The sequence below is a fragment of the Oncorhynchus mykiss genome, chromosome 9 (assembly GCF_013265735.2).
Source record: "Oncorhynchus mykiss isolate Arlee chromosome 9, USDA_OmykA_1.1, whole genome shotgun sequence".
NCBI classification, from domain to species: domain Eukaryota; kingdom Metazoa; phylum Chordata; class Actinopteri; order Salmoniformes; family Salmonidae; genus Oncorhynchus; species Oncorhynchus mykiss.
This window is the reverse complement of record NC_048573.1, coordinates 8,394,921-8,422,534: the sequence shown is the minus strand read 5'-3', so window position 1 is coordinate 8,422,534 and position 27,614 is coordinate 8,394,921. Positions and strand designations below refer to the sequence as shown.

General features: G+C 43.3%; 2 protein-coding genes across 4 annotated transcripts in view; both read left to right on the top strand.

Annotated features, from left to right (window-relative positions):
- Positions 1–283: 283 nt before the first annotated feature.
- Positions 284–4,370, top strand: LOC118936450 (zinc finger protein Gfi-1b-like). Its single transcript, XM_036987237.1, has 2 exons — positions 284–553; positions 3,056–4,370. The coding sequence occupies exons 1-2, from the start codon at positions 388–390 to the stop codon at positions 3,973–3,975; spliced, it is 1,086 nt and encodes a 361-aa protein (XP_036843132.1). The 5' UTR covers positions 284–387; the 3' UTR covers positions 3,976–4,370.
- Positions 4,371–21,866: 17,496 nt separating this feature from the next.
- Positions 21,867–27,614, top strand: part of LOC110531390 (zinc finger protein 250) — a 44,088-nt gene continuing 38,340 nt past the window's right edge. The window contains exon 1 of one of the 3 annotated variants that reach the window (XM_021614580.2): positions 21,867–22,157. In XM_021614580.2, coding sequence (XP_021470255.2) covers positions 21,986–22,157 — 172 coding nt within the window. In that variant the 5' untranslated portion in view covers positions 21,867–21,985. The remainder of the gene's footprint in view (positions 22,158–27,614) is intronic. The other 2 variants (XM_036987242.1, XR_005053160.1) reach the window with 2 other exon arrangements.

The following is a 27,614-nucleotide window of genomic DNA, read 5'->3' as shown; positions in this document are numbered from 1 at the left end:
TTGCATTTTTGTCCAGGATTATTTATCATAAATTCTGACCTATAATGGTGCTCATTCATTATTATTCATGTAATGCTGTATAGAGTAATGATATACAGACGACTCCTCATGATGAATTGAGATAACCCTATACTTATGAACACCACTGTCTGTCAACATGTAGTTATCGTTTCTCTTTACCACTAGTCTGTAGGCTGTTTTGCACAGTATTAAACTCCCATTCAGCTGGCGGCGCTGTTGTGCGTTCCCAAGTGTGCCACCCACTAGAGCGAAGGAGTTTTAAAAAAATCCTTGACTTAAACACGGAAGTAGGATTGGAAACGAGTTTACATTACAAACACATACTGACTGAACTGAATAGGCTACACAAAGCTAATTTGTCTGAAAATGTCTGAACTACAATTGTTGCGTGTGTTTTTGAATGATCGTTTAACGGCGGCTGCTGTGGAGATTTTCGGGGCAGTTGAGAAAACGGTAGTGGAGTACCAGGAGGAGAATGATCGGCTACGGAGAATGCTGCGGATCACACCGGAGATACAACTATGTAAAATAGGTAAGACTCAGTGGCTGTCGGTGCCATTTAAGATGAGGGAGGACTATTATTGGGATTTATGCGCATTGGCTTATTTCTGTTACAGCATATTGGATGACTCATTCATATTCCATTCACCCAGCTCAATGTAACATCGATATGTTTTAGCTACTACATAATACTCAAATGTCACCTATACCCATCATGAGGTTGCTACAACCTAGCCTATGAATGAATGGAAGTTGACAAAATAGGTGCACACAGATCTAGAGAAAAAAATTGAGGCGACACGTGGACAGACAGTGACACATAAAATACGACCTTGCCTGCATCTACCTTATCTAGGTTGTAATCATTAGTCCAACAGTTGAAAACGAGAGTTTCTATTGGGCAAATTCAGTTAAGTTTATCCTTGTTCCATTTAAGAAACGTTTTTCAACCGAGTCGGCGGAATGAATAAACTCTTGATCACACACAAACACTGTTTACTTTCATAACAGCCACATACAAACAGCTCGTGGTATTCCTTCTCGCAACTATGAGCTCTCCTCCTCTCACCTTTTCCCTTCGCTTGTGGACTTCAATGCACAACACCAGCTTTCTGTGACCAGGTGAAAAAACCTTACCAAGCCAAACCATCATATCATAGCCTCTACACACAGCCTTCATCGTTGTCACCTTATTATAACGTCATTGTCAACTTTACTAATATAACTAACACGTTAGTAAACCTGCTACCATCATACAATATAGTGTACAGTCATTAAGCATTTTAGCAGTTACTCCGGCGGGCCCCGGTGGCAATACATTCGTAAAACCAAAAGCTTACCTTCACTTGGAAGAGTTCCTGTATTGGAAAGCCATAGCCAGCTAGCTAACATAGCATCCTTCTCTGTTGGATAGCCATAGCCAGCTAGCTAACATAGCATCCCTCTGTTTGAGCCAGGTGTTTGAGTAGGCTAAACTAGCTAGCAACATTAGCAAGCTATGTAACTGAAGTTAAATAAATAAATAATGAAATATAGCTAGCTCTCTCTCTCTTGCTTCTCCATTTAAGAAAATAATTTGTTAAAAACTGTTAAACTACTGTCTCTCTCTCTTTGAGCCAACTATTCACCACATTTTATGCACTGCAGTGCTAGCTAGCTGTAGCTTATGCTTTTAGTACTAGATTCATTCTCTTATCCTTAGACTGGGTGGACATGTCAATTCATGCTGCAGAACTCTGATAGGTCAGAGGACGTCCTCCGGAAGTTGTCACAATTACTGTGTAATTATATGGAATAGGGTGAGAGACCATGAGCCTCCTAGGTTTTGTATTGAAGTCAATGTACCCAGGGGAGGACGGAAGCCAGCTGTCCTCCGGCTACACCATGCTGAGGCTACTGTAGACCTTCATTGCAAAACAGTGTGTTTATATCAATTATTTGGTGACCTGAATATATTTAGTATAGTTTTATATAAAAAGGATAACTTTTTAAATGTTTCACCATTTTTATTTTAATGAAATTCACTGAGGAGGACGGCCTTATAATAGGTTAGTATGGGCTCCCGAGTGGCGCAGCGGTCTAAGGCACTGCATCTCAGTGCTAGAAGCATCACTACAGGCCCTGGTTCGATTCTAGGCTGTATCACAACCCGGCCGTGATTGGGAATCCCATAGGGCGGCGCACAATTGGCCCAGCATTGTCCAGGTTTGGCCGGGGTAGGCAGTCCTTGTAAAATAAGAATTTGTTCTAAACGGACTTGCCTAGTTAAATTAAGGTTGAATACAATAAAGTATGTAAATCTACTGGTACGTATATAATTCTGCTCAATTAGTAAACTGCAAATAGAGATCACCATTTAACAACAAAAAAAATGTAATAATTTGTTTTTTAATGTTTCTAACGCTCATTTATCTACCTAGCTAGCTAAACAACTAATTGCTCTCTCTCCATTTATTTATCTTTATAAATAATATATACGGCAATTCGGCTTTAAGCTGTGTAGCCTTTAAGATAAAATGAACAATAAAGAATTCATATGTATGATTAAATTGTGTGGTCTGTGTCATGCAATTTGAAATGGCTAGCTGAGAGAACTCGACTCCACCATATATACATCAGTTGTGTTGAGTGCTGGCGGAGTCTACCTCCGATTACGTCGTCACTTACTGTATCAGTCCAAACTGTAAAAATTGGCCATTCTTTAATGCCTACCTCGTACCTGTGTTTGACCTGTGTAACTGTGTTATTTTTCTTTGTGTGCTTTAATCCGTAGTTCAAACGTTAATAAATGTATAATAAATATAGTTAAGACCACCATTATGTGGTTTAAAAATCTTGGAATGTAATCATTTCAAAGAAGAAGCATTTTTAGATTTGACATTCAATTAAATGCATGAAGTCCCACCAAAATGTCTGAATTCCATGGATTGTCTTATTATACAATTGTTTACGTGTAATTGTTGACCTTTTATCAATTTTAACTACTTTTTGCTACTGTATAGATGACCTCTGCTCCTCCTCTCCTTCCCTCCAGACTCACTGCAGCTGTCTGTCTCTGTCTCTGAAGAGGACGTTCCCCCTGAGCAGCAGCATTGTGAGCAGGAATGGAGCCCCAGTCTGGGACAGAAGGACCCAGAGATCACACTGATTAAAGAAGAACAGGACGAACTCAGGACCAGTGAGGAGGAAGAACAGCTTCAAGGACTCTTTGATACGAATTACTCCATATTCACTACTTCCTGTTTGAAAAATGAATGTGATCAGAAGGACCCACTTCCGTCCTTGACTCTTCCCCAAAACCAGACTGTGGATAACAGAGAGCGTGAATCTGAACCAGTGGATCCTAAACCTTTTGGCACTGTGACCCACCTAAGGGGTCTGGACATTCCCTGTTACCCTCCAGATAATCAGAACAATGCCTCCAGCCACAGTACAGCCATAAGCAGCGACCCAGTAGAACTTGACAGTAGTCTACCATTTGATCTCAACCCACCATTCGGGGAACTCTCTTCCAAACTCAGCACCACATCTAGAATAACTCACCACTGCCGTGACTGTGGTGAAATGTTTGCTCTGAAAGCTGACCTGCAGAGACATGTGACTCTCCCCAAGAAGAGACCCTGCGAATGCAGCTTCTGCAAAAAACGCTACAACTCCACCTGTAAACTGAAGGCCCATGTCCGACTCTGTCATGGTGGTAAACTCTGCACATGCCCCTTTTGTGGCAAGATCTTCAAACAAAAAGGACATCTGTCCACTCACATGAGAATCCACACAGGAGAGAAACCATTTACCTGTGGTTACTGTGGGAAGAGCTTTATTCAGAAGGGGGACCTAAGGAGGCATATACTGACTCACACAGGAAAGAAACCATTTAGCTGTGGTTACTGTGGTAAAGGCTTCATTCGCAAAGAGCACCTAACTGCACATGTACGGACTCACACTGGAGAGTAATCATATGGCTACTTACATGGTCTGTGGTAGAAAATATTAATTCAGAAGGTAAACCTGCTGACGCATGTGAAAAACAATGAAAACGCAAAGGAGAAAGAAAATTAGGACAAAGATCTCCTATCAGAAGATGGGGATTAAAATGGAGGATGTGAACAACACTCTTAGGAAAGCAAAGAAAGACAGGACAAAGATCTCCTATCAGAAGATGAGGAATAAAAATGGAGGATGTGAACAACACTCTTAGAAAAGCAAAGCTACTCTGGATCATTCCTGCTGTGGGTTTCAGATAAATAGATACGTGATGGATTTACTTTAGTAAAATGTTTTGTGTAAATAAAGTTTGATGTCAATTAAAACATTTGATAATGAACAAACCGTAGTGCCTGTATTATGGGAATCTCACAGATCTGCTGTTCAGATGTCTTATGTGTTATGTGTAGTAGGGTTGTTATGGTGACCATATTACCGCCACACCAGCAGTCACGAGTCACGAAGGCAGTCAAATTCCACCTGACCGCTTAGTCACGGTAATTAGGCTTCTCCAAGCTCTGATGCTGCTGATAGTTATTAGTAGCCTACCAAACTTGCTAACTGCCGGGTACTCAAGCACTCTATTGTCCCTCTAATCACCATGACACCAATGCAAATGTATTTGAAAATCGAATCAAACACTTCATGAGAGCCCGTGTTGCGCAATATGTCAATAAGCTAAGCAATTGCGGGAGAAAACGGAGTGATTGCCTCTACTAAAAAGAGGAGGATCCCATCAGCTTTCCATAGGATAGGCCTACTATATTTATTTTTTAAACTTTCCTAATATTAACCACATTGCTTATATTTATAACGGGAGTATAGCCTACCTGGCTGCCATGAAAATAAACCCCTCGCTATTTAAGGGCATAGATGATATGTCATTTTTCCATCTGCCCCTGTTTCGATACAGGTGCATGTTAATGGTCCATTCTAAATCAAAACAAATGTCACACATATTACTTAGTATATGCAAAGACAAGATCAAATCAAGAATAGTCTGATGGGTGACAAAATTAGCCCAACACTTGATTTCACAGCTCAAAAAAATAAAGGGAAACACTTAAACAACACAATGTAACTCCAAGTCAATCACACTTCTGTGAAATCAAACTGTCCACTTAGGAAGCAACACTGATTGACAATAAATTTCACATGCTGTTATGCAAATGAAATAGACAACAGGTGGAAATTATAGGCAATTAGCAAGACACCCCCAATAAAGGAGTGGTTCTGCAGGTGGTGACTACAGACCACTTCTCAGTTCCTATGCTTCCTGGCTGATGTTTTGGTCACTTTGGAATGCTGGTGGTGCTTTCACTCTAGTGGTACCATGAGACGGAGTCTACAACCCACACAAGTGGCTCAGGTAGTGCAGCTCATCCAGGATGGCACATCAATGCGAGCTGTGGCAAGAAGGTTTGCTGTGTCTGTCAGCGTAGAGTCCAGAGCATGGAGGCGCTAAGAGACAGGCCAGTACATCAGGAGACGTGGAGGAGGCCGTAGGAGGGCAACAACCCAGCAGCAGGACCGCTACCTCCGCCTTTGTGCAAGGAGGAGCAGGAGGAGCACTGCCAGAGCCCTGCAAAATGACCTCGAGCAGGCCACAAATGTGCGTGTGTGCTCAAACGGTCAGACACAGACTCCATGAGGGCCCGACGTCCACAGGTGGGGGTTGTGCTTACAGCCCAACACTATGCAGGACGTTTGGCATTTGCCAGAGAACACCAAGAGTGGCAAATTCGCCACTGGCGCCCTGTGCTCTTCACAGATGAAAGCAGGTTCACACTGAGCACATGTGACAGACGTGACAGTCTGGAGACGCCGTGGAGAACATTCTGCTGCCTGCAACATCCTCCAGCATGACCGATTTGGCGGTGGGTCAGTCATGGTGTGGGGTGGCATTTCTTTGGAGGCATTTCTTTCCTCCATGTGCTCACCAGAGGTAGCCTGACTGCCATTAGGTACCGAGATGAGATCCTCAGACCCCTTGTGAGACCATATGCTGGTGCGGTTGGCCCTGGGTTCCTCCTAATGCAATGCTAGACCTCATGTGGCTGGAGTGTGTCAGCAGTTCCTGCAAGAGGAAGGCATTGATGCTATGGACTGGCCCGCCCATTCCCCAGACCTGAATCCAATTGAGCACATCTGGGACATCATGTCTCGCTCCATCCACCAACGCCACATTGCACCACAGACTGTCCAGGAGTTGGCGGATGCTTTAGTCCAGGTCTGGGAGGAGATCCCTCAGGAGACCATCCGCCACCTCATCAGGAGCATGCCCAGGCGTTGTAGGGAGGTCATACAGGCACGTGGAGGCCACACACACTACTGAGCCTCATTTTGACTTGTTTTAAGGACATTACATCAAAGTTGGATCAGCCTGTAGTGTGGTTTTCCACTTTAATTTTGAGTGTGACTTCAAATCCAGACCTCCATGGGTTGATAAATTTGATTTCCATTGATAATTTTTGTGTGATTTTGTTGTCAGCACATTCAACTATGAAAAGAAAACAGTATTTAATAAAAATATTTCATTCATTCAGATCTAGGATGTGTTATTTTGGTGTTCCCTTTATTTTTTTGAGCAGTGTATATCACTTGTGAATGATGCCCAGCATAAGAAACAATGCCTTTCTTTTGTGACTTGCTCAATCATAGTCACACAACCTCATGTAGCCTAGCCCATAGGCCTATATGTTTTAATAAGGTTTGTATCGCAACTAAAGTGGTCAAATAACTAATAAAAATAAAGCCTAACTGGCATACATAAGCAGCGCGCGTGAGTTTCAAGTTTGCAGAAGATCATTTTCACCATTAAAAAATGCACCTTTATAATAAAAGTATTACATGCATAATTGCATTTTTGCGGTCCCTTTTGATAATGGTGTTTTCTGCTAATGGAACATTTGTGCTTATAGCCTACTACCATGTGCGCATTGCAGCACTTACAATGTGAAGAAACAGCCTCATAGTTTATTAAACAGTTTAAGCTCAACGTTCTGATCTGTTGTGTCAGCCATATTGCATAAAAAAAACATATTTGATGCTAGTCGTTGTATTAATTTGGGATCTATCATCCCACAACTGTTCCAGACTATGTTTGGAATATTTATGTCTCGCACAGAATAGAATTGTCATGTATTGTCATGTTGTGTCTTTCTGTCCTTTCCTTTCACCCTGTCTCCCTCTGCTGGTCGTACTAGGTTACCGTTTCTGTCCCTCTTTCCCCCAGCTGTTCCTTGTCTTCTCTGACTACCTCATTCACCCCTTTTCCCACCTGTTCCCTTTTTCCCTCTGATTAGGTCCCTATATCTCTCTCTGTTTCTGCTCCTGTCTTTGTCGGATTCTTGTTTGTGTGTCTCATGCCTGAACCAGACTATCATCGTGTTTGCTGCAACCTTGTCCTGTCCTGTCGGAATCTACCTGTCCATCTGAGCCCACGTGTGTTCATCATTAAAGAAACTCTGTTTGTTAATTCGCTTTTGGGTCCTCATTCACGCACCTGACAGAAGAATCCGACCAAGAATGGACCCAGCGACTTCGGATCCTCTCCACTCAGCCGTCGAGATCCAGGGAGCGATGCTAGGCAGACACGAGCAGGAATTGTCTGCTGCTCGACATGCCGTTGAGACCCTGGCCACCCAAGTCTCCAACCTCACAGAACAGGTTCACCATCTCCGCCTCGATCCACCGGCCACTTCCAGGGCTTTCGAATCTCCGGAGCCCAGAATCAATAACCCGCCGTGTTACTCTGGGGAGCCCACTGAATGCCGCTCGTTCCTCACCCAGTGTGATATTGTGTTTTCTCTCCAGCCCAACACTTACGCCAGGAGCACTGCTCGTGTCGCCTACGTCATATCTCTCCTTACTGGACGGGCTCGTGAGTGGGGCACGGCAATCTGGGAGGCAAGGGCTGAGTGTACTAACCAGTATCAGGACTTTAAGGAGGAGATGATACGGGTTTTTGATCGATCTGTTTTTGGGGAGGAGGCTTCCAGGGCCCTGTCTTCCCTATGTCAAGGCAATCGATCCATAACAGACTACTCTATTGAGTTTCGCACTCTTGCTGCCTCCAGTGGCTGGAACGAGCCGGCTTTGCTCGCTCGTCTTCTGGAGGGTCTCCGCGCAGAGGTAAAGGATGAGATTCTCTCCCGGGAGGTTCCTTCCAGCGTGGATTCCTTGATTGAACTCGCTATTCGCATTGAGCGACGGGTTGATCTTCGTCACCGAGCTCGTGGAAAGGAGCTCGCGTTCTCCGTTGCCCCCCTCTCCGCATCACTACCATCTTCCTCTGCCGGCTCGGGAGCTGAGCCTATGCAGCTGGGAGGTATCCGCATCTCGACTAAGGAGAGGGAACGGAGAATCACCAACCGCCTCTGTCTCTATTGCGGTTCTGCTGGTCATTTTGTCACTTCATGTCCAGTAAAAGCCAAAGCTCATCAGTAAGCGGAGGGCTACTGGTGAGCGCTACTACTCCTGTCTCTCCTTCAAGATCCTGCACTACCTTGTCGGTCCATCTACGCTGGACCGGTTCGTCAGCTTCCTGCAGTGCCTTAATAGACTCTGGGGCGGAGGGCTGTTTTATGGACGAGACCTGGGCTCGGGAACATGACATTCCTCTCAGACAGTTAAGGGAGTCCACGGCCTTGTTCGCCCTGGATGGTAGTCCTCTCCCCAGGATTCAGCGTGAGACGCTACCTTTAACCCTCACTGTTTCTGGTAATCATAGCGAAACCATTTCTTTTTTAATTTTTCGTTCACCTTTTACACCTGTTGTTTTGGGCCATCCCTGGCTAGTTTGTCATAATCCTTCCATTAATTGGTCTAGTAATTCTATCCTCTCCTGGAACGTCTCTTGTCATGTGAAATGTTTAATGTCTGCTATCCCTCCTGTTTCCTCTGTCTCTTCTTCACAGGAGGAGCCTGGTGATTTGACAGGGGTGCCGGAGGAATATCACGATCTGCGCACGGTGTTCAGTCGGTCCAGGGCCACCTCTCTTCCTCCACACCGGTCGTATGATTGTAGTATTGATCTCCTTCCGGGAACCACTCCCCCCCGGGGTAGACTATACTCTCTGTCGGCTCCCGAACGTAAGGCTCTCGAGGATTATTTGTCTGTAGCTCTTGACGCCGGTACCATAGTCCCCTCCTCCTCTCCCGCCGGAGCGGGGTTTTTGTTTTGTCAAGAAGAAGGACGGGTCTCTGCGCCCCTGCATAGATTATCGAGGGCTGAATGACATAACAGTGAAGAATCGTTATCCGCTTCCTCTTATGTCTTCAGCCTTCGAGATCCTGCAGGGAGCCAGGTTTTTCACTAAGTTGGACCTTCGTAACGCTTACCATCTCGTGCGCATCAGGGAGGGGGACGAGTGGAAGACGGCGTTTAACACTCCGTTAGGGCACTTTGAATACCGGGTTCTTCCTTTCGGCCTCGCTAACGCTCCAGCTGTCTTTCAGGCATTAGTCAATGATGTCCTGAGAGACATGCTGAACATCTTTGTTTTCGTTTACCTTGACGATATCCTGATTTTTTCACCGTCACTCCAGATTCATGTTCAGCACGTTCGACGTGTCCTCCAGCGCCTTTTAGAGAATTGTCTTTTTGTGAAGGCTGAGAAGTGCACTTTTCATGCCTCCTCCGTCACATTTCTCGGTTCTGTTATTTCCGCTGAAGGCATTAAGATGGATCCCGCTAAGGTCCAAGCTGTCATTGATTGGCCCGCCCCTAAGTCACGCGTCGAGCTGCAGCGCTTTCTCGGCTTCGCGAACTTCTATCGTCGTTTCATCCGTAATTTCGGTCAGGTGGCAGCTCCTCTCACAGCCCTTACTTCTGTCAAGACGTGCTTTAAGTGGTCCGTTTCCGCCCAGGGAGCTTTTGATCTCCTCAAGAATCGTTTTACATCCGCTCCTATCCTTGTTACACCTGACGTCTCTAGACAGTTCGTTGTCGAGGTTGACGCGTCAGAGGTGGGCGTGGGAGCCATTCTTTCTCAGCGCTCCCTCTCTGACGACAAGGTCCACCCATGCGCGTATTTTTTTCATCGCCTGTCGCCGTCGGAACGTAACTATGATGTGGGAAACCGCGAACTGCTCGCCATCCGGTTAGCCCTGGGCGAATGGCGACAGTGGTTGGAGGGGGCGACCGTTCCTTTTGTCGTTTGGACTGACCATAGGAACCTTGAGTACATCCGTTCTGCCAAACGACTTAATGCGCGTCAGGCGCGTTGGGCGCTGTTTTTCGCTCGTTTCGAGTTCGTGATTTCTTATCGTCCGGGCTCTAAGAACACCAAGCCTGATGCTTTATCTCGTCTCTTCAGTTCTTCAGTAGCCTCCACTGACCCCGAGGGGATTCTCCCTGAGGGGCGTGTTGTCGGGTTGACTGTCTGGGGAATTGAGAGGCAGGTAAAGCAAGCGCTCACTCACACTCCGTCGCCGCGCGCTTGTCCTAGGAACCTTCTTTTCGTTCCCGTTCCTACTCGTCTGGCCGTTCTTCAGTGGGCTCACTCTGCCAAGTTAGCCGGCCACCCTGGCGTTCGGGGTACGCTTGCTTCCATTCGCCAGCGTTTTTGGTGGCCCACCCGGGAGCATGACACGCGTCGTTTCGTGGCTGCTTGTTCGGTCTGCGCGCAGACTAAGTCCGGTAACTCCCCTCCTGCCGGCCGTCTCAGGCCGCTTCCCATTCCCTCTCGACCGTGGTCTCACATCGCCTTAGATTTTGTCACCGGACTGCCTTCGTCAGCGGGGAAGACTGTTATTCTTACGGTTGTCGGTAGGTTCTCTAAGGCGGCTCATTTCATTCCCCTTGCTAAGCTTCCTTCTGCTAAAGAGACGGCACAAATCATCATCGAGAATGTTTTCAGAATTCATGGCCTTCCGTCAGACGTCGTTTCGGACAGAGGTCCGCAATTCACGTCTCAATTTTGGAGGGAGTTTTGCCGTTTGATTGGGGCTTCCGTCAGTCTCTCTTCCGGCTTTCACCCCCAGTCTAACGGTCAAGCAGAACGGGCCAATCAGACTATTGGTCGCATCTTACGCAGTCTTTCTTTTCGCAACCCTGCGTCTTGGTCAGAACAGCTCCCCTGGGCAGAATACGCCCACAACTCGCTTCCTTCGTCTGCGACCGGGCTATCTCCTTTTCAGAGTAGCCTCGGGTACCAGCCTCCGCTGTTCTCATCTCAGTTCGCCGAGTCCAGCGTCCCCTCCGCTCAGGCTTTTGTCCAACGTTGCGAGCGCACCTGGAAGAGGGTCAGGTCTGCACTTTGCCGTTATAGGACGCAGACTGTGAGGGCTGCTAATAAGCGTAGAACTAAGAGTCCTAGATATTGTCGCGGTCAGAGAGTTTGGCTCTCCACTCAGAACCTTCCCCTTAAGACGGCTTCTCGCAAGTTGACCCCGCGGTTCATTGGTCCGTTCCGTATTTCTCGGGTCATTAATCCTGTCGCAGTTCGACTTCTTCTTCCGCGATACCTTCGTCGCGTCCACCCGGTCTTCCATGTCTCCTGTATCAAGCCCGTTCTTCGCGCCCCCGCTCGTCTTCCCCCCCCCCCCCCCCATCCTTGTCGAGGGCGCACCCATCTACAGGGTCCGTAGGATTTTGGACATGCGTCCTCGGGGCCGTGGTCACCAGTACCTCGTAGATTGGGAGGGGTACGGTCCTGAGGAGAGGAGTTGGGTTCCCTCTCGGGACGTGCTGGACCGTGCGCTGATCGAGGATTTCCTCCGTTGCCGCCAGGTTTCCTCCTCGAGTGCGCCAGGAGGCGCTCGGTGAGTGGGGGGGTACTGTCATGTATTGTCATGTTGTGTCTTTCTGTCCTTTCCTTTCACCCTGTCTCCCTCTGCTGGTCGTACTAGGTTACCGTTTCTGTCCCTCTTTCCCCCAGCTGTTCCTTGTCTTCTCTGACTACCTCATTCACCCCTTTTCCCACCTGTTCCCTTTTTCCCTCTGATTAGGTCCCTATATCTCTCTCTGTTTCTGCTCCTGTCTTTGTCGGATTCTTGTTTGTGTGTCTCATGCCTGAACCAGACTATCATCGTGTTTGCTGCAACCTTGTCCTGTCCTGTCGGAATCTACCTGTCCATCTGAGCCCACGTGTGTTCATCATTAAAGAAACTCTGTTTGTTAATTCGCTTTTGGGTCCTCATTCACGCACCTGACAAGAATAGGTCGACTTTTGTACTATGGGGGATAGTAGATTGACATAGACTAGTGCTTTTGCTGTTCTTTAGGCCTACTCATCTTGTTGGTTGACTTAAAGTAAATGTGGACAGTTCTTCCAATATCTTCAATATGCGCCTCGGAATTGGAAAAGGACTCGCGCAGTTGCGTCCCCGATGTGTCTGTCTTCACTTGTAGCCTGTGAGAAAGACCCGATCACGTGATGGAGAGCCATGTGAGCTGTGATTCAGAGCGAGTAGCACTCAGGGAGAAGGGCACAACGGCCACTAGCCACAAAAGGCATGGATTGTTTTTAGGGTGTGTTACGGCCACACAAAGGGGATGCCGTTGTGGAATTCGAGGCATTATCAAACGCTTGTCCAATTGTGAATGAGAGACTGATGTAGTGTTTGCAGTATGCGCAAAAAAAACTAAGAGAGCCCATGCCTTTTCAAGCAAATTTTTTCAAATCATCATCAGTCGCATCATGTAGCCTTAAAATGCATTAAACATATAGCCCAATGTTTGTAGAACAACTAAAGTTACATAAATAACTCTAAAGTAAGCACATACAGTTGAAGTTGGAAGTTTACATACACTTAGGTTGGAGTCATTAAAACTAGTTTTTCAACCACTCCACAAATTTCTTGTTAAGAAACTACAGTTTTGGCAAGTCGGTTAGGACATTTACTTTGTGCATGACACAAGTATTTTTGCCAACAATTGTTTGCAGACAGATTATTTCACTTATTATTCACTGTATCACAATTCCAGATGGTCAGAAGTTTACATACACAAAGTTGACTGCCTTTAAACAGCTTGGAAAATTTCAGAAAATTATGTCATGCCTTTAGCAGCTTCTGATAGGCTAATTGACATAATTTCAGGCAATTGAAGGTGTACCTATGGATATATTTCAAGGCCTGCCTTCAAAGTCAGTGCCTCTTTGGTTGACATCATGGGAAAATCAAAAGAAATCAGCAAAGACCTCTGAAAATAATTGTAGACCTCCACAAGTCTGGTTCATCCTTGGGAGCAATTTCCAAATGCCTGAAAGTACCACGTTCATCTGTACAAATAATAGTACGCAAGTATAAACACCATGGGACCACGCAGCCATCATACCGCTCAGGAAGGAGACGCGTTCTGTCTCCTAGAGTTGAACGTACTTTGGTGTGAAAAGTGTACCGGTATATCAATCCCAGAACAACAGCAAAGGACCTTGTGAAGATGCTGGAGTAAACAGGTACAAAAGTATCTATGTCCACAGTAAAACGAGTCCTATATCGACATAACCTGAAAGGCTGCTCAGCAAGGAAGAAGCCACTGCTCCAAAACCGCCATTAAAAAAAGCCAGACTACGGTTTGCAACTGCACATGGGGACAAAGATCGTACATTTGGAGAAATGTCCTCTGGTCTGATGAAACAAAAATAGAACTGTTTGGCCATAATGACTATCGTTATGTTTGGAGGAAGAAGGGGGAGGCTTGCAAGCCGAAGAACACCATCCCAACCTTGAAGCACAGGGGTGGCAGCATCATGTTGTGGGGGTGCTTTGCTGCAGGAGGGACTGGTGCACTTCACAAAATAGATGGCATCATGAGGTGGGAAAATGATGTGGATATATTGAAGCATCATCTCAAGACATCAGGAAGTTAAAGCTTGGTTGCAAATGGGTCTTCCAAATGGACTATTTATTTATTTAACTAGGCAAGTCAGTTAAGAACAAATTCTTATTTTCAATGACAGCCTAGGAACAGTGGGTTAACTGCCTTGTTCAGGGGCAGAATGACAGATTTGTACCTTGTCAGTTCAGGGATTTGATCTTGCAACCTTTCAGTTACTAGTCCAACACGCTAACCACTAACCACTATATAGAGGCAACATCATTGGGTATATAGAGGCAACATCATTGGCTATATAGAGGCAACATCATTGGGTATATAGAGGCAACATCATTGGCTATATAGAGGCAACATCATTGGCTATATAGAGGCAACATCATTGGGTATATAGAGGCAACGTCATTGGGTATATAGAGGCAACGTCATTGGGTATATAGAGGCAACATCATTGGGTATATAGAGGCAACATCATTGGGTATATAGAGGCAAAGTTATTGGCTATATAGAGGCAAAGTCATTGGGTATATAGAGGCAACATCATTGGCTATATAGAGGCAACGTCATTGGGTATATAGAGGCAACGTCATTGGGTATATAGAGGCAACGTCATTGGGTATATAGAGGATACATCATTGGCTATATAGAGGCAACGTCATTGGGTATATAGAGGCAACGTCATTGGGTATATAGAGGAAACATCATTGGGTATATAGAGGCAACGTCATTGGGTATATAGAGGCAACGTCACTGGGTATATAGAGGCAACGTCATTGGGTATATAGAGGAAACATCATTGGGTATATAGAGGCAACGTCATTGGGTATATAGAGGCAACGTCATTGGGTATATAGAGGAAACATCATTGGGTATATAGAGGCAACGTCATTGGGTATATAGAGGCAACGTCACTGGGTATATAGAGGCAACGTCATTGGGTATATAGAGGAAACATCATTGGGTATATAGAGGCAACGTCATTGGGTATATAGAGGCAACGTCATTGGGTATATAGAGGAAACATCATTGGGTATATAGAGGCAACGTCATTGGGTATATAGAGGCAACGTCACTGGGTATATAGAGGCAACATCATTGGGTATATAGAGGCAACATCATTGGGTATATAGAGGCAACATCATTGGGTATATAGAGGCAACGTCATTGGGTATATAGAGGAAACATCATTGGGTAGTATGCTGCAAAGGTTTTAAAGACATTACATTTACTGTTAGATTAAATCATTACACTGCTAACTAGCAGTACAAAGCAATCTGGCTCATGGGTTTTGAGTTTCCACTTGGTGATTAGCCTCAAGTGGTTGAGCCTGTGTAATATGTGTACCCCAAAAAATATGTAAGCAAATTCATTCTATTGAACTAAATAAATATGCTATTCTGGAGCCCTATTTTGACAATAGCCTAATTGCACCCAACATTAATTCCTAACACTGGTTTATGTGACACCAAAATATCGTTACCTTCCATTCCTGTTTGGACATGTTAAATGAAACAACATATTTATTGAATCCTACCGTCTCAATAACTGTTTATATATTTTTTCTTCTATTGCCTACCATTCTATGACAGCTCTGAAAGATTCCAAAAAGAGGCCAATTATTTTAGGTCCGGTACCATCGCTCTGAAATATTCTGCAGGCTACTGGCATTACGCACCTGGCTAGAAGACTACTGTAGCTCTGTTGGCATAACTTTTATAGACAATTTTGATACCTTTTGGAAACCGAAGATGCTCTACGCCGGGAATGATCCAAACCTTGGCTCCTGGACTCTGTACGCGCATTCCAAGGCTGCGTCGAGACAATGACTTATCAGTGACCCAAGTCCTGCTCAGATAATCCCTACCATTGTGTTGCTGAGCTGTCGTAGTGCTGCTGCAAATGTACATTGTCCCAGGGGCATTGGCAGTCATAACGTAAGAAACCTAATTTATGTCCCTCCATCTCCCCTAAATACCTATGCCAATCATATAGCTATCCTATAGCTATTGTATGCAGTAATCATGAACCTGAGTTAATACTGTTAGCACTGATGTGGTTTGCCCTAATAGGAAGTCCACTGTGTGCAGCTCACCTGCAATTACTTGAATGTTTTTTAGCAAATTTAGGCTTGACATGCCAACAACAAATTCTGAACCTATACATCCATGAAAGACAAGCATTGCAATTTAGAATTTTGTAAAGTGAGTGTGGAACAGGTGAAAAAATGATAGTTGTCTATCAACAATGACAAGCCACCTGGATTTGACAACTTGGATGGATGATAGTGAACTATATTGCCACTCCTATTGGCCATCTCTTCTATCTAAGCCTACTGGAAAGTGTGTTCCCTCAGGCCTGGAGGGAAGAAAACGTTATTCCGCTACCCAAGAATAGCACGTACCCTTTACTGGCTCAAACAGCCAACCAATCAGCCAATCAGCTTGTTACCAACCCTTAGTAAACTGTTGGGGAAAGTTTGACCAGATACAATGCTTTTTCACAGTAAACAAATTATCAACAGATTCTCAGCAGGCTCATAAGGAAGGGCATTCAACATGTACAGTGCCTTTGGAAATTATTCAGACCGCTTGACTTTTTCCACATTTTGTTACGTTACAGCCTTATTCTAAAATCGATTAAAGTTTTTTTCCCCCATCATCAATCTACACAAAATACCCCATACTGACAAGATGTTCGATCGGGTTCAAGTCTGGGCTCTGGATGGCCACTCAAGGACATTGAGTCTTGTCCTGAAGCCAGTCCTTGGCTTGTGTGCTTAGGGTTGTTGTTCTGTTGGAAGGTGAACCTTCGCCCCAGTCTGAGGTCCTGAGCCTCTGGAGCAGGTTTTCATGAAGGATCTCTCTGTACTTTGCTCTGGTAAATTTTGCCTTGATCCTGACTAGTCTCAGTCTCTTCCGCTGAAAAACATCCCCACAACATGATGCTGCCACCACTAGGGCTGTGACGGTCACGAAATTTCGTCAGCCGGTAATTGACCGTTAATAAACATAAAAGTGCAAATCAAAGCCTACAAACCATTTAAAAAAGTCTAATAAATCCATGTAATATAGCCTACACCTTCACAATATATCCATGATTTATTTTAGACAGGTTTAAAGAAACATGATATGAAGAAAATGTAGTCTATTTCAGAAGAACAGAATAGCATACTCTGTGTTGTCTTATGTTAGGTCCTGATCTGACTGTGCCAAATGGCTGTGGGCTACAACTAGTTCATTTAGCAGACAAGATTTGCTAATCATTCCGAGGCATTATTTTATAGTAGGAAGAATACTTCATACTAAACAAAGCTGAATAAATATTTTCTCCAAACGATTTGAGTGCGCACATGCAGCTAGCCATTATATGTTGAACGGTTAACAACGAAATAGGTATTCCTATATGCTTCATTTATAGTTGTTCTACAAACTTTGGGCTATATGTCGTGTTTAATATATTTTAAGGCTACATGATGCGACTAATGATGATTTGAAAAAAGTTGCTTGAAAAGGCATGAGCTCTGCCTGGTTCTTTGCGCAGGCTGTACACACTCCAAAAGTCTCTCATTCACAATTTGACAAGCACTTCAAATTTCACAGCCGTAATGCACCCTAAAAAAAAATCCATGCCTTTCGTAGTAGCCCTGAGTGCTGTGTTGTGCCCTCCTTACTCACTGCGATCGAGGCACTGCTCTCTGTCATGTGATCGGGTCTTTCTCACAGGCTACATGTGAAGACAGACACATCCGGGACGCAACTGCGCGCATCCTAAACACTAGTCTACAACAAAAGCACTAGTCTATGTCAATCTCCTATCCCCTACAGTACAAAAGTCGACCTATTCCATTCTGTGCGATAAATAAACATTCCAAACATAGTCTGGGACAGTTGTGGGATGATAGATCCCAAATTAATACAACGACTAGCATCAAATATGTTTTTTTTAATGCAATGTGGCTGACACAACAGATCAGAACGTTTAGCTTAAAATGTTTAATAAACTATTAGGATATTTCTTCACATTGTAAGTGCTGCAATGCGCACATGGTAGTAGGCTATAAGCGCAAATGTTCCATTAGCGGAAAACACCATTATCAAAAGGGGCCGCAAATGCAAGTAATGCTCTTATTATAAAGGTGCATTTCTATGGTGACATGTATTTTCCCCAAACTTGAAACTCACACACTGCTTATATAGGCCAGTTAGGCTCAACACCCGTTGTAACGCCGAATTATGTGGTCACTTCAGTTGTGATTTAATTTGTATTTATTTAACGAGTCAAGTCAGTTAAGAACAAATTCTTATTTACAATGAAGGCCCTACCCGGACGACTCAGCCTGGATTCGAACCGGGTAGTGTCTCTTGCACTGAAATGCAGTACCTTAGACCGCTCGCGCCACTCGGGAGCACCTGTTATTACATGCCTTATGGTCTAGGCTAAATGAGCTGTGCGACTATGATTGAACAAGTCACATAAAAAAAAGTCCTTGTTTCTTATGTTGGGCATCATTCACAAGTGATAATGTATATATGCGGATTTGAGGGTTTAAGTGAGCTGTCAGCTGGACAGTTGTGCTGTAGTTAAATGTTGGTGTTTGTGTAATTATCTAGCTTGTTATTGTCTTCAACGGTACTGTGTATATGTACAGCAGGGTTGGGGTCGATTCCATTTCAAATCCAGTCATTTCAGAAAGGAAACCAAATTCCAACTCAAAATGTTCTTTGTTGAAGAGAATTTTAATTCCTGTGTACTTCCTGAATTGACTGGCGTTGAAATGGGATTGACCCCAACCCTGCTGTAGCTACGTGCCTCCATTTCCTTGACTGTGTCCATTTCATAATACTGTCTGTATAACCTGTAGTACAGGGGTGTCAAACTCATTCCATGGAGGGCCGAGTGTCTTTCCTTTTTTATGAACCTCTGCAGGATCAGTGTCCCTATACCGGGACAGTTGAGCTAACATGCGCTAATGTGATTAGCATGACGTTGTAAGTAACAGCAAACTTTCCAGGACATAGACACGTCTTATATGGGCTGAACGTTTAAATTCTTGTTAAAATAACATGCTATTGTTTGAGGAGAGTGCACAACGACAGAGAACTTATCACGGCACCTGGTTTGATACATTCACCTCTGAAGGTAAATAATGTACTTACATTCAGTAATCTTGCTCTGATTTGCCATCCTGAAGGACCCAGAGATAAAATGTAGCATAGTTTTGTTTGATAAAATCAATTTTATATTCAAATGTAGGAACTGGGATCTGAAGTTTGAGCCCCTGCTGTGTTTCCTTTCAAATGGTATGAAGAATCAGCATATCACATGGTATCAAGAATCAGCATATCAAATGGTATGAAGAATCAGCATATCAAATGGTATCAAGAATCAGCATATCAAATGTTATGAAGAATCAGCATATCAAATGGTATGAAGAATCAGCATATCAAATGGTATGAAGAATCAGCATATCAAATGGTATGAAGAATCAGCATATCAAATGGTATGAAGAATCAGCATATCACATGGTATCAAGAATCAGCATATCAAATGGTATGAAGAATCAGCATATCACATGGTATCAAGAATCAGCATGATAAACAATCATACAGGCAATAAATAACACAACAAGCATTTGTCCAAGAGTGTTTGCCATCAATTCTGACCTAATTCTGCTCATTCATGACATCTTACCTTGGATCTTGTATAGAGTAATGCTGTACAGTTGACCCCCGATGAAGAATTGATTATCTCAGATCATTCCATGCTTATGATAACCACTGTGTGTGTACATGTAGTTACAGTGATGTGTATTCATGGATGCCAAGGGTAGCCAGGCTTCCCCCCCAAAAATTGACCAAGAAAAAAATACATACAAAATATTTTTTTATTTCGTCTCTCTGTGTTTAATAATTTTTTTATAATTGTAATAATTTAGCAGACACTCATATCCAGAGCGACTTACAATTAGTGCATCTTACGAATTTGAACGAATTGCAAAAATCTCTGAAGCTGGAGACTCACATCTCCCTCACTAGCTTTAAGCACCAGCTGTCAGAGCAGATTACAGATCACTGCACCTGTACATAGCCCATCTGTAAACAGCCCATCTACCTACCTCATCCCCATACTGGTATTTATTTATTTTGCTCCTTTGCACCCCAGTATCTCTACCTGCACATTAATCTTCTGCCGAGCTACCATTCCAGTGTTTAATTGCTATATTGTAATTACTTTGCCACCATGGCCTATTTATTGCCTTAACTTACCTCATTTGCACTCACTGTACATAGACTTTTTGTTTTCTTTTGTTCTACTGTATTATTGACTGTATGTTTTGTTTATTCCATGTGCAACTCTGTGTTGTTGTATGTGTCGAATTGCTACGCTTTATCTTGGCCAGGTCGCAGTTGCAAATGAGAACTTGTTCTCAACTAGCCTGGTTAAATAAAGGTGAAATAAAAAATAAATAAACAATACATTTCCTTCGATTTGCAAGTGGCTTAATGTGTCTCACCGGAGAAAGCATCTGAGCTAACAAAACAGCGCCCCTCTGTCTCAGTATGTGAAGCGTATCTATCTGATGCTGTTTGGTCAGAAAGTGTATGACATTGTTGCAGCCCGTAGCAATGAATGCAAGGGAAGCCAGCGAGCATTTGACCTCCCTTCTTAAAAATAATAGCTCATCAGCGATGAGCTAAACTGAGTGAGCTCAGCTCTGATTGGTCCTGGCGCACCAAAAAAAAGTGTAAAGGGAAGCCAGTTTGGATTTGGCTTCAGACCAATCACATCACAAGCTAAACGTCATTATTGACAGAAAAAAAATTGAATTGTTGCATCTCCTCGTGTTGTTGTCCTCTATTGGCTAGCTAAATTTGTCCCTTTCCTAAATTTGCCATTGATGGAGGTATGGATTTGGACTTGTTGTTTAACTTTAATTATTTGTTCTGGCCAATGATTATAACAGCGTTTCTGATCCAACCATAAATGTATACATTGTGCCCTTGGGCAGAGAGGATGGAAGTTCAGCATGGAGCTAGATGTAGTGTGCTAATGTTAACTAGCTGGCCTTGGTGCATTGTTGCCCATGAAAGGAAGTTAGGCTAGTATTTTAGTAAGGTAGCCTAAGACAACAAAACCTGACTGCATGACAGAGCGTTAGAGCATTGGGCAACATGAAAGGGGAGGATGATATTGGCGTTTCTCTGCAAGTAGGGTGAGTCAACATGTTTTTTTTCTACTTGCACGCACTAGGCACACACAGAAATCAATATCATAGACAGCCACATCATATTTAGCTTAAGCTGATTGGACTAAATTGTTTTTGTTTTATTTTAGTTGTCACTGTGTAGTGTCTTAACACTTAGTACTTATTTATGTAATAAGAAAGACTCTGAATACAAGCAATTGAACTGGAGCTTCACATTTACTCAAACGAGTTAGTACTGGAATAACACAGAACAACACTGCGCATGACCAAGGGTGCTCCATCCTTAAAGGGGACATCAATAATTAACAGATGTGATGTGATTGGTCTGTAGTTGAAATGGTGCTGGAATTGTGCAGGCAGCTCCTGTGTTCGTTGCAACTTGCAGTAATGCTGTGTAGTTTGAAATCAATAGTTGTTTAGTGGTCCGAAAATGTCGGAAACATTAACTTGCTTGACCATGCTGAAGGTCAGGTAACTGTTTGTAACATTCAATATTCTTTGAGGACTTTACCAGACAGAGGTTGCTCTGTTTTTTTTAATGAATCATAGTTGTGGTTGAATTTATTCTGCCACTGTATCTTCTTATTGTCTGGGCCTTTAGACCTATATATCACTGTCGCAAGGCAAATGAACTATAAGGTTATAGAGCAAACAACTTAATTAGCACCACACACCGGTTGTAATATGGCTTTTTCCCCCCTGGATTGGCTTCCCATGTGATTTTACCCACGCACCGCTACTGTGTAGTTATCGTTTTCCTTTTCAACTGGTCTGTAAACTGCTTTGCACTGGATTCAACTCCCACCTAGCTGGCGGCGCTGTTGTGTTTTTCTGGGCTCGCCAGCCATTAGAACAAACGATTTTGTAAGATTTCTTGACTAGAACACGGAAGTAGAATTAGAAACGAGTTTGTTTTGGCAATCATTTAGTGGAGTAAAAATAAGACATACTGACTGAACTAAATAGGCCACCCAACTCTCATTCGACTGAAAATGTCTAAACTACAGTTGTTGCGTTTGTTTTTAAATGAGCGTTTAACGGCGGCTGCTGTGGAGATTTTCGGTGCAGTTGAGAAAACGGTGGTGGAGTACCAGGAGGAGAATGATCGGCTACGGAGACTGCTGCGGAATCGAATCACACCGGAGATTAAACTATGTAGAATAGGTTAGTATGCAGATCTACTGATAGCTAGTTGTAGTTGAAGGCCCGGTTTTGCAAAAGCGATGGAATTTTAGCTTACGAGTGTTTTTAAGATGCATCGTTCCAATAAGGTTTATACTAGTTACCACAGCCACAAAGTAAAAATTGGCTATATCGTAAAAATTCATGAAAATCAACATTTTATTTTTGGTCTTCATTTAAGGTTAGGCATAAGGTTAACACTGTGGTTAATGTTAGGTTTAAAATAACGTTTTTAAGAAGGTAAATTTAAGAAATGGGCGGGGTTTAGTACTTTGTGGATGTGGTAACTTGTGACAACCTTCCTATAACAAACGTTTCCAAAAACACCAAGCAGAGAGAACATTCACTAGTGTGTCGTTGGAGTGGTTGTCGATAGGACTACATATAGGATCGAAAGAAAGTCAGCCCTGCTCTCAGATCAGCTTTCTCTATTCATATCTTACTTTAATATTAAAATTGTTTCACAATACGGACGACGGGTCAGCTTCTAGAGAGATATTACCACCTAGGGCAGAGTGGGTTAAATTAAGCCGCCCTTGTTTAGAGGTTTCTTGAAGCTTGTCTCTAAACCGAAGTTGATAATTGGAAGATTGTATATTTAATCGGTTGGGTTTTCTGAGTTTCAATATGAGGTCTTAAACCTGGCTTGAAAGTGGACCCTTGTAGCTGTGTGGGCTAATATAGAGGGGGTTTGATTAATCTGGCCCGGGGTACACCGGGCTATGGCCTGTCGTCATCGTGCGAAAGCGGGGAGGGAAGAGTGACCTTAAATTCGAACAGTAATCTGCACCATTCTGAGATGTTGTCAACGAGGCAGCATGGTAGGGTACTAAGGTGTAACTAGACCCCATAAGAACAATGTCTAATTGCTGACACAAAAAAAGCAATGTTTGGGGGGGATAGTATGTGGAGGAAGCTCACACTTAGGTGTGGGGGGGCAGGGTAGTCTAGTGGTCAGAGTGTTGGACTAATAACCGAAAGGTTGCAAGTTCAAATCCCTGAGCTGACAAAGTACAAATCTGTCGTTCTGCCCCTGAACAGGCAGTTAACGTCATTGAAAATAAGAATTTGTTCTTAACTGTTAAATAAAGGTGAAAAAAAGGGTGAATAAACTATTAATGGAGATAGTTACAGTTTACACTTTTTAGTTGCCCCCCCTTCAAAAATAAGAGACTGAAATATCACATTTACATGGTCACAAATAAAGCAATTCCCAGTCAAATTGGAGCAAATCATGAGCCCATCTCCTGCACTACCCACACTCCAGTCCCCACCTGTGACTGAAAACAGGGAGCGATGCCAATTTAAAAGCTCTCTCTTAAAAACATAGCTAGCTAGTGGAAACATTTGCAACTGCAATTAAGTTACATTATCTTTTTAATGTATTTTTACCTCAGATGATCTGGTAGTAAGGTTGCTAGCTAACTATCTGGCTAGCATTTACTGCTTGTGAAGTTGCTCGTCCAACATATTACTACTTTACACACAAATAAACAAGTGGATTATTTATCTTAAGGGTTTCCTACAAAATTATAGATCAAACTTCATAGGAATATGTCTACAACTTTTTCAAAATGTCAAAAAACTAGGTCAATTTACCACACAATTGTTTTGTTAAAACATCTCCAAATGCTGTGATTACACAGAGGATTTTTTTTGGAACTAGGCCTAATCAATCAACAACAAAAACGTGGAAGAAGCCTTAGACTCTATTCTCGACCTTCCACTGTAGGCTTACACAGCACAGCCATTGGTTAAGCAGCACACGATAAAACTGTTTTTATCAGCAAGAGCAGAGCAGGCCGGGACTCAGGGTGGGAATATCCATTGCCGTGTGTAATGCAGCCTCGTTTTATTTACAATCTGGTTCAGTCTGCTTTTCAAGGGCGGTTCGTTGCTCCAGTGCCTTTCCGTTCACCTTCACACTCATGGGCCAGACTACACACAATCATAGGACCTACTGAAGAAGAGAAGAGTCTTCAATCCTTAAAGGTTGAGACCGAGTCTGCGTCTCTCACATGGGTTGGCAGACCATTCCATGAAAATGGAGCTCTATAGGAGAAAGCCCTGCCTCCAGCTGTTTGCTTAAAAGTTCTAGGGACAATTAGGAGGCCTGGGTCTTGTGACCGTAGCGTACGTGTGGGTATGTACGGCAGGTCCAAATCGGAAAGATAGGTAGGAGCAAGCCCATGTAATGCTTTGTAGGTTAGCAGTAAAACCTTTAAATCAGCCCTTGCCTTAACAGGAAGCCAGTGTAAAGAGGCAAACACTGGAGTAATATGATCACATTTTTTGGTTCTAGTCAGGATTCTAGCAGCCGTATTTAGCACTAACTGAAGTTTATTTAGTGCTTTATCCGGGTAGCCGGAAAGTAGAGCATTGCAGTAGTCTAACCTAGAAGTGACACAAGCATGGATTAATTTTTCTGCATAATTTTTGGACAGAAAGTTTCTGATTTTTGCAATGTTACGTAGATGGAAAAAAGCTGTCCTTGAACCAGTCTTGATATGTTTTTCAAAAGAGAGATCATGGTCCAGAGTAACGCAGAGGTCTTTCACAATTTTATTTGAGACAACTGTACAACCATCAAGATTAATTGTCAGATTCAACAGAAGATCTCTTTGTTTCTTGGGACCTAGAACAAGCATCTCTGTTTTGTCAGAGTTTAAAAGTTGAACATTTGCAGCCATCCACTTCCTTATGTCTGAAACACAGTTTTCCAGGGAGGGCAATTTTGGGGCTTCACCATGTTTCATCGAAATGTACAGCTGTGTGTCATCCGCATAGCAATGAAAGTTAACATTATGTTTCTGAATGACATCACCAAGAGGTAAAATATATAGTGAAAACAATAGTGGTCCTAAAAACGGAATCTTGAGGAACACCGAAATTTACAGTTGATTTGTCAGAGGACAAACCATTCACAGAGACAAACTGATATCTTTCCGACAGATAAGATCTAAATCAGGCCAGAACTTGTCCGTGTAGACCAATTTGGGTTTCAAATCTCTTCAAAAGAATGTCCATACTGTCTCTACACACCACCATATGCATACTGTATATAGTTACACTGAGTGCACAAAACATTAGGAACACCTTGCAATATTGAGTTGCCTTCAGAACAGCCTCAATTTGTCGGGACATGGGCTCTACAAAGTGTCTAAATTGTTCCACAGGGATGCTGGCCCATGTTGACTCCAATGCTTCCCACAGTTGTGTCAAACTGGCTGGATGTCCTTTGGATGGTGGACTATTCTTGATACACACGGGAAACTGTTGAGTGTGAAAAAAATAGCAGTATTGCAGTTCTTGACTCAAACCAGTGGTCTTGGCACCCTACTACCATACCCTGTTCAAAGGCACTTCAATATTTTGTCTTGCCCATTCACCCTCTGAATGGCACACATACACAATCCATGTCTCAATTGCCTCAAGGCTTAAAAATCCTAATTTAACCTGGCTCCTCTCCTCAATATTAGGAAGGTGTTCCTAATGTTTTGAATACTCTGTTTATTTATCTGCTGATGATTTGTCTATCTGGTAAAAAAATCACTAATACAGGTCCCCTCCTCCCTCTGGTGGTATGGATAACCTTGTAATGATGTCTCCAAAGAAACCTGGAGTCAAATGAAGGTCCTATTTATCAAATTACTATAGGCGGAATTAGATGTTTTGCCTGGGGTCAAAATGACCCCAACGGACCTATTTTTACAAAGTCCATATTGATACAGAAACATTAAACAATGATTAAGATTCATTAAGAACAAGTTGATTGACAAAGTCATGAAACATTTGAAGAATTAAATAAACCTTTGGACTATGATAAAAAATATTCCTCAAGGTAAAAAAAAAATAGCCACTACTACCACTTTAACTGCATTAAATAGTTGTCTTTGTCACAAAAAGCTGATTGAAATGGGATATAGGCAGGGGCATAACTTAGTCCAGCTTCTCGACAGACATTGTATTTGCTTCAGACAGGAAGTAGAACGAAGAGAGTGGGCGCAAACTAGGATTGCACATTTTGGGGAATATACAGAAAACTTTCCATGTGAATTAATGGGAATATATGGGAATTAATATTATTACCACTTAAATGTAGATGTTTTTTGCATTCGATATATTTATCATATCATATGGAGACAGAAAAATAAACCTTTTATCTTGTCATAAATAGACATAATTACAAATGATTAAATCCTTCCAGTAGAAATTTAAAAAATACTATTTGAACTTCAATTAAATGAGTTGACTCTTCACATGGGACGATTTCACAGAACAACAAAAGAAAGGGAATATTGAATGATCCCCAATGATACATCACGTCTCCCAAAAACATTTTCAACATACATTTGTTGTAAAATGATAGTCTAGAAACTAAAGCTTTGGTTGTCTTCCTCCCAGTCTTCTATGTCTTCTCCCTGGACCTCCTCAATGTCCACCTCTTGAACATCAGACTATGAGGCCCCATCTTCACTGTCACTTTCCAACCTTGTTGAGGAAGGCTCGTTGTCAGGCTCAAAAAGCCTCAAATTTGCCTGAATGGCCACCAATTTCAACCCTTGTATTGGTCAGCCTGTTGCATGCTTTGGTGTGTGTGTGTGTGTGTGTGTGTCTACACAAGGACCAATTGCGCTCTGATGTTGGTGGGATTTGGAGGATGATGTTGGCAACAGGGGGAAGAGCCTCAGATCCACAAAGTCCCTTCCACCAGGTGGCTGATGAGATATGTTGGCAAGACTGCCATATTGCATCTCCATCCCAAAGCCCTTGCTTGAAAGTGTACTTCACCAGACTGTCAAGAACCTTGCCCTCATCCAGGCCAAGGTGGCGAGACACGGTAGTGATGACACCATAGGACTTGTTGATCTCTGCACCAGACAGGATGCTCTTGCCAGCATATTTGGGGTCCAACATGTACGCTGCGACGTGGATGGGCTTCAGGCAGAAGTCTGGACACTTTTTGATATATTTCAGAACTGCAGTTTCCTCTGTTTGGAGCAACAGTGAAATGGGCAGGGCAGTTTCTTCTCTTACATCTGCAAGCAGAGTCTGAACAGACAGGATGGCATTGTCGCCCTCAATCCATGCAATGGCTACTGCTATAGGTTGCAGGAGTTTCAGGCTGCTTACCACTCTCTCCCAAAATACATAATCCATGAGGATCCTCTTGATAGGGCTGTCCATATCGGCAGACTGTGATATGGCCATTTCTTGGAGAGACTCCTTCCCCTCCAGGAGACTGTCAAGCATGATGACAACACCATCCCAACGGGTGTTGCTGGGCAGCATCAATGTGGTGCTCTTATTCTTCTCACTTTGCTTGGTGAGGTAGATTGCTGCTATAACCTCATGACCCGTCACATACCAAACCATTTCCTTGGCTCTCTTCAATGCTTGAGTAGCACAGCCAACGATTGGATGTGAGGGTAGGACTCC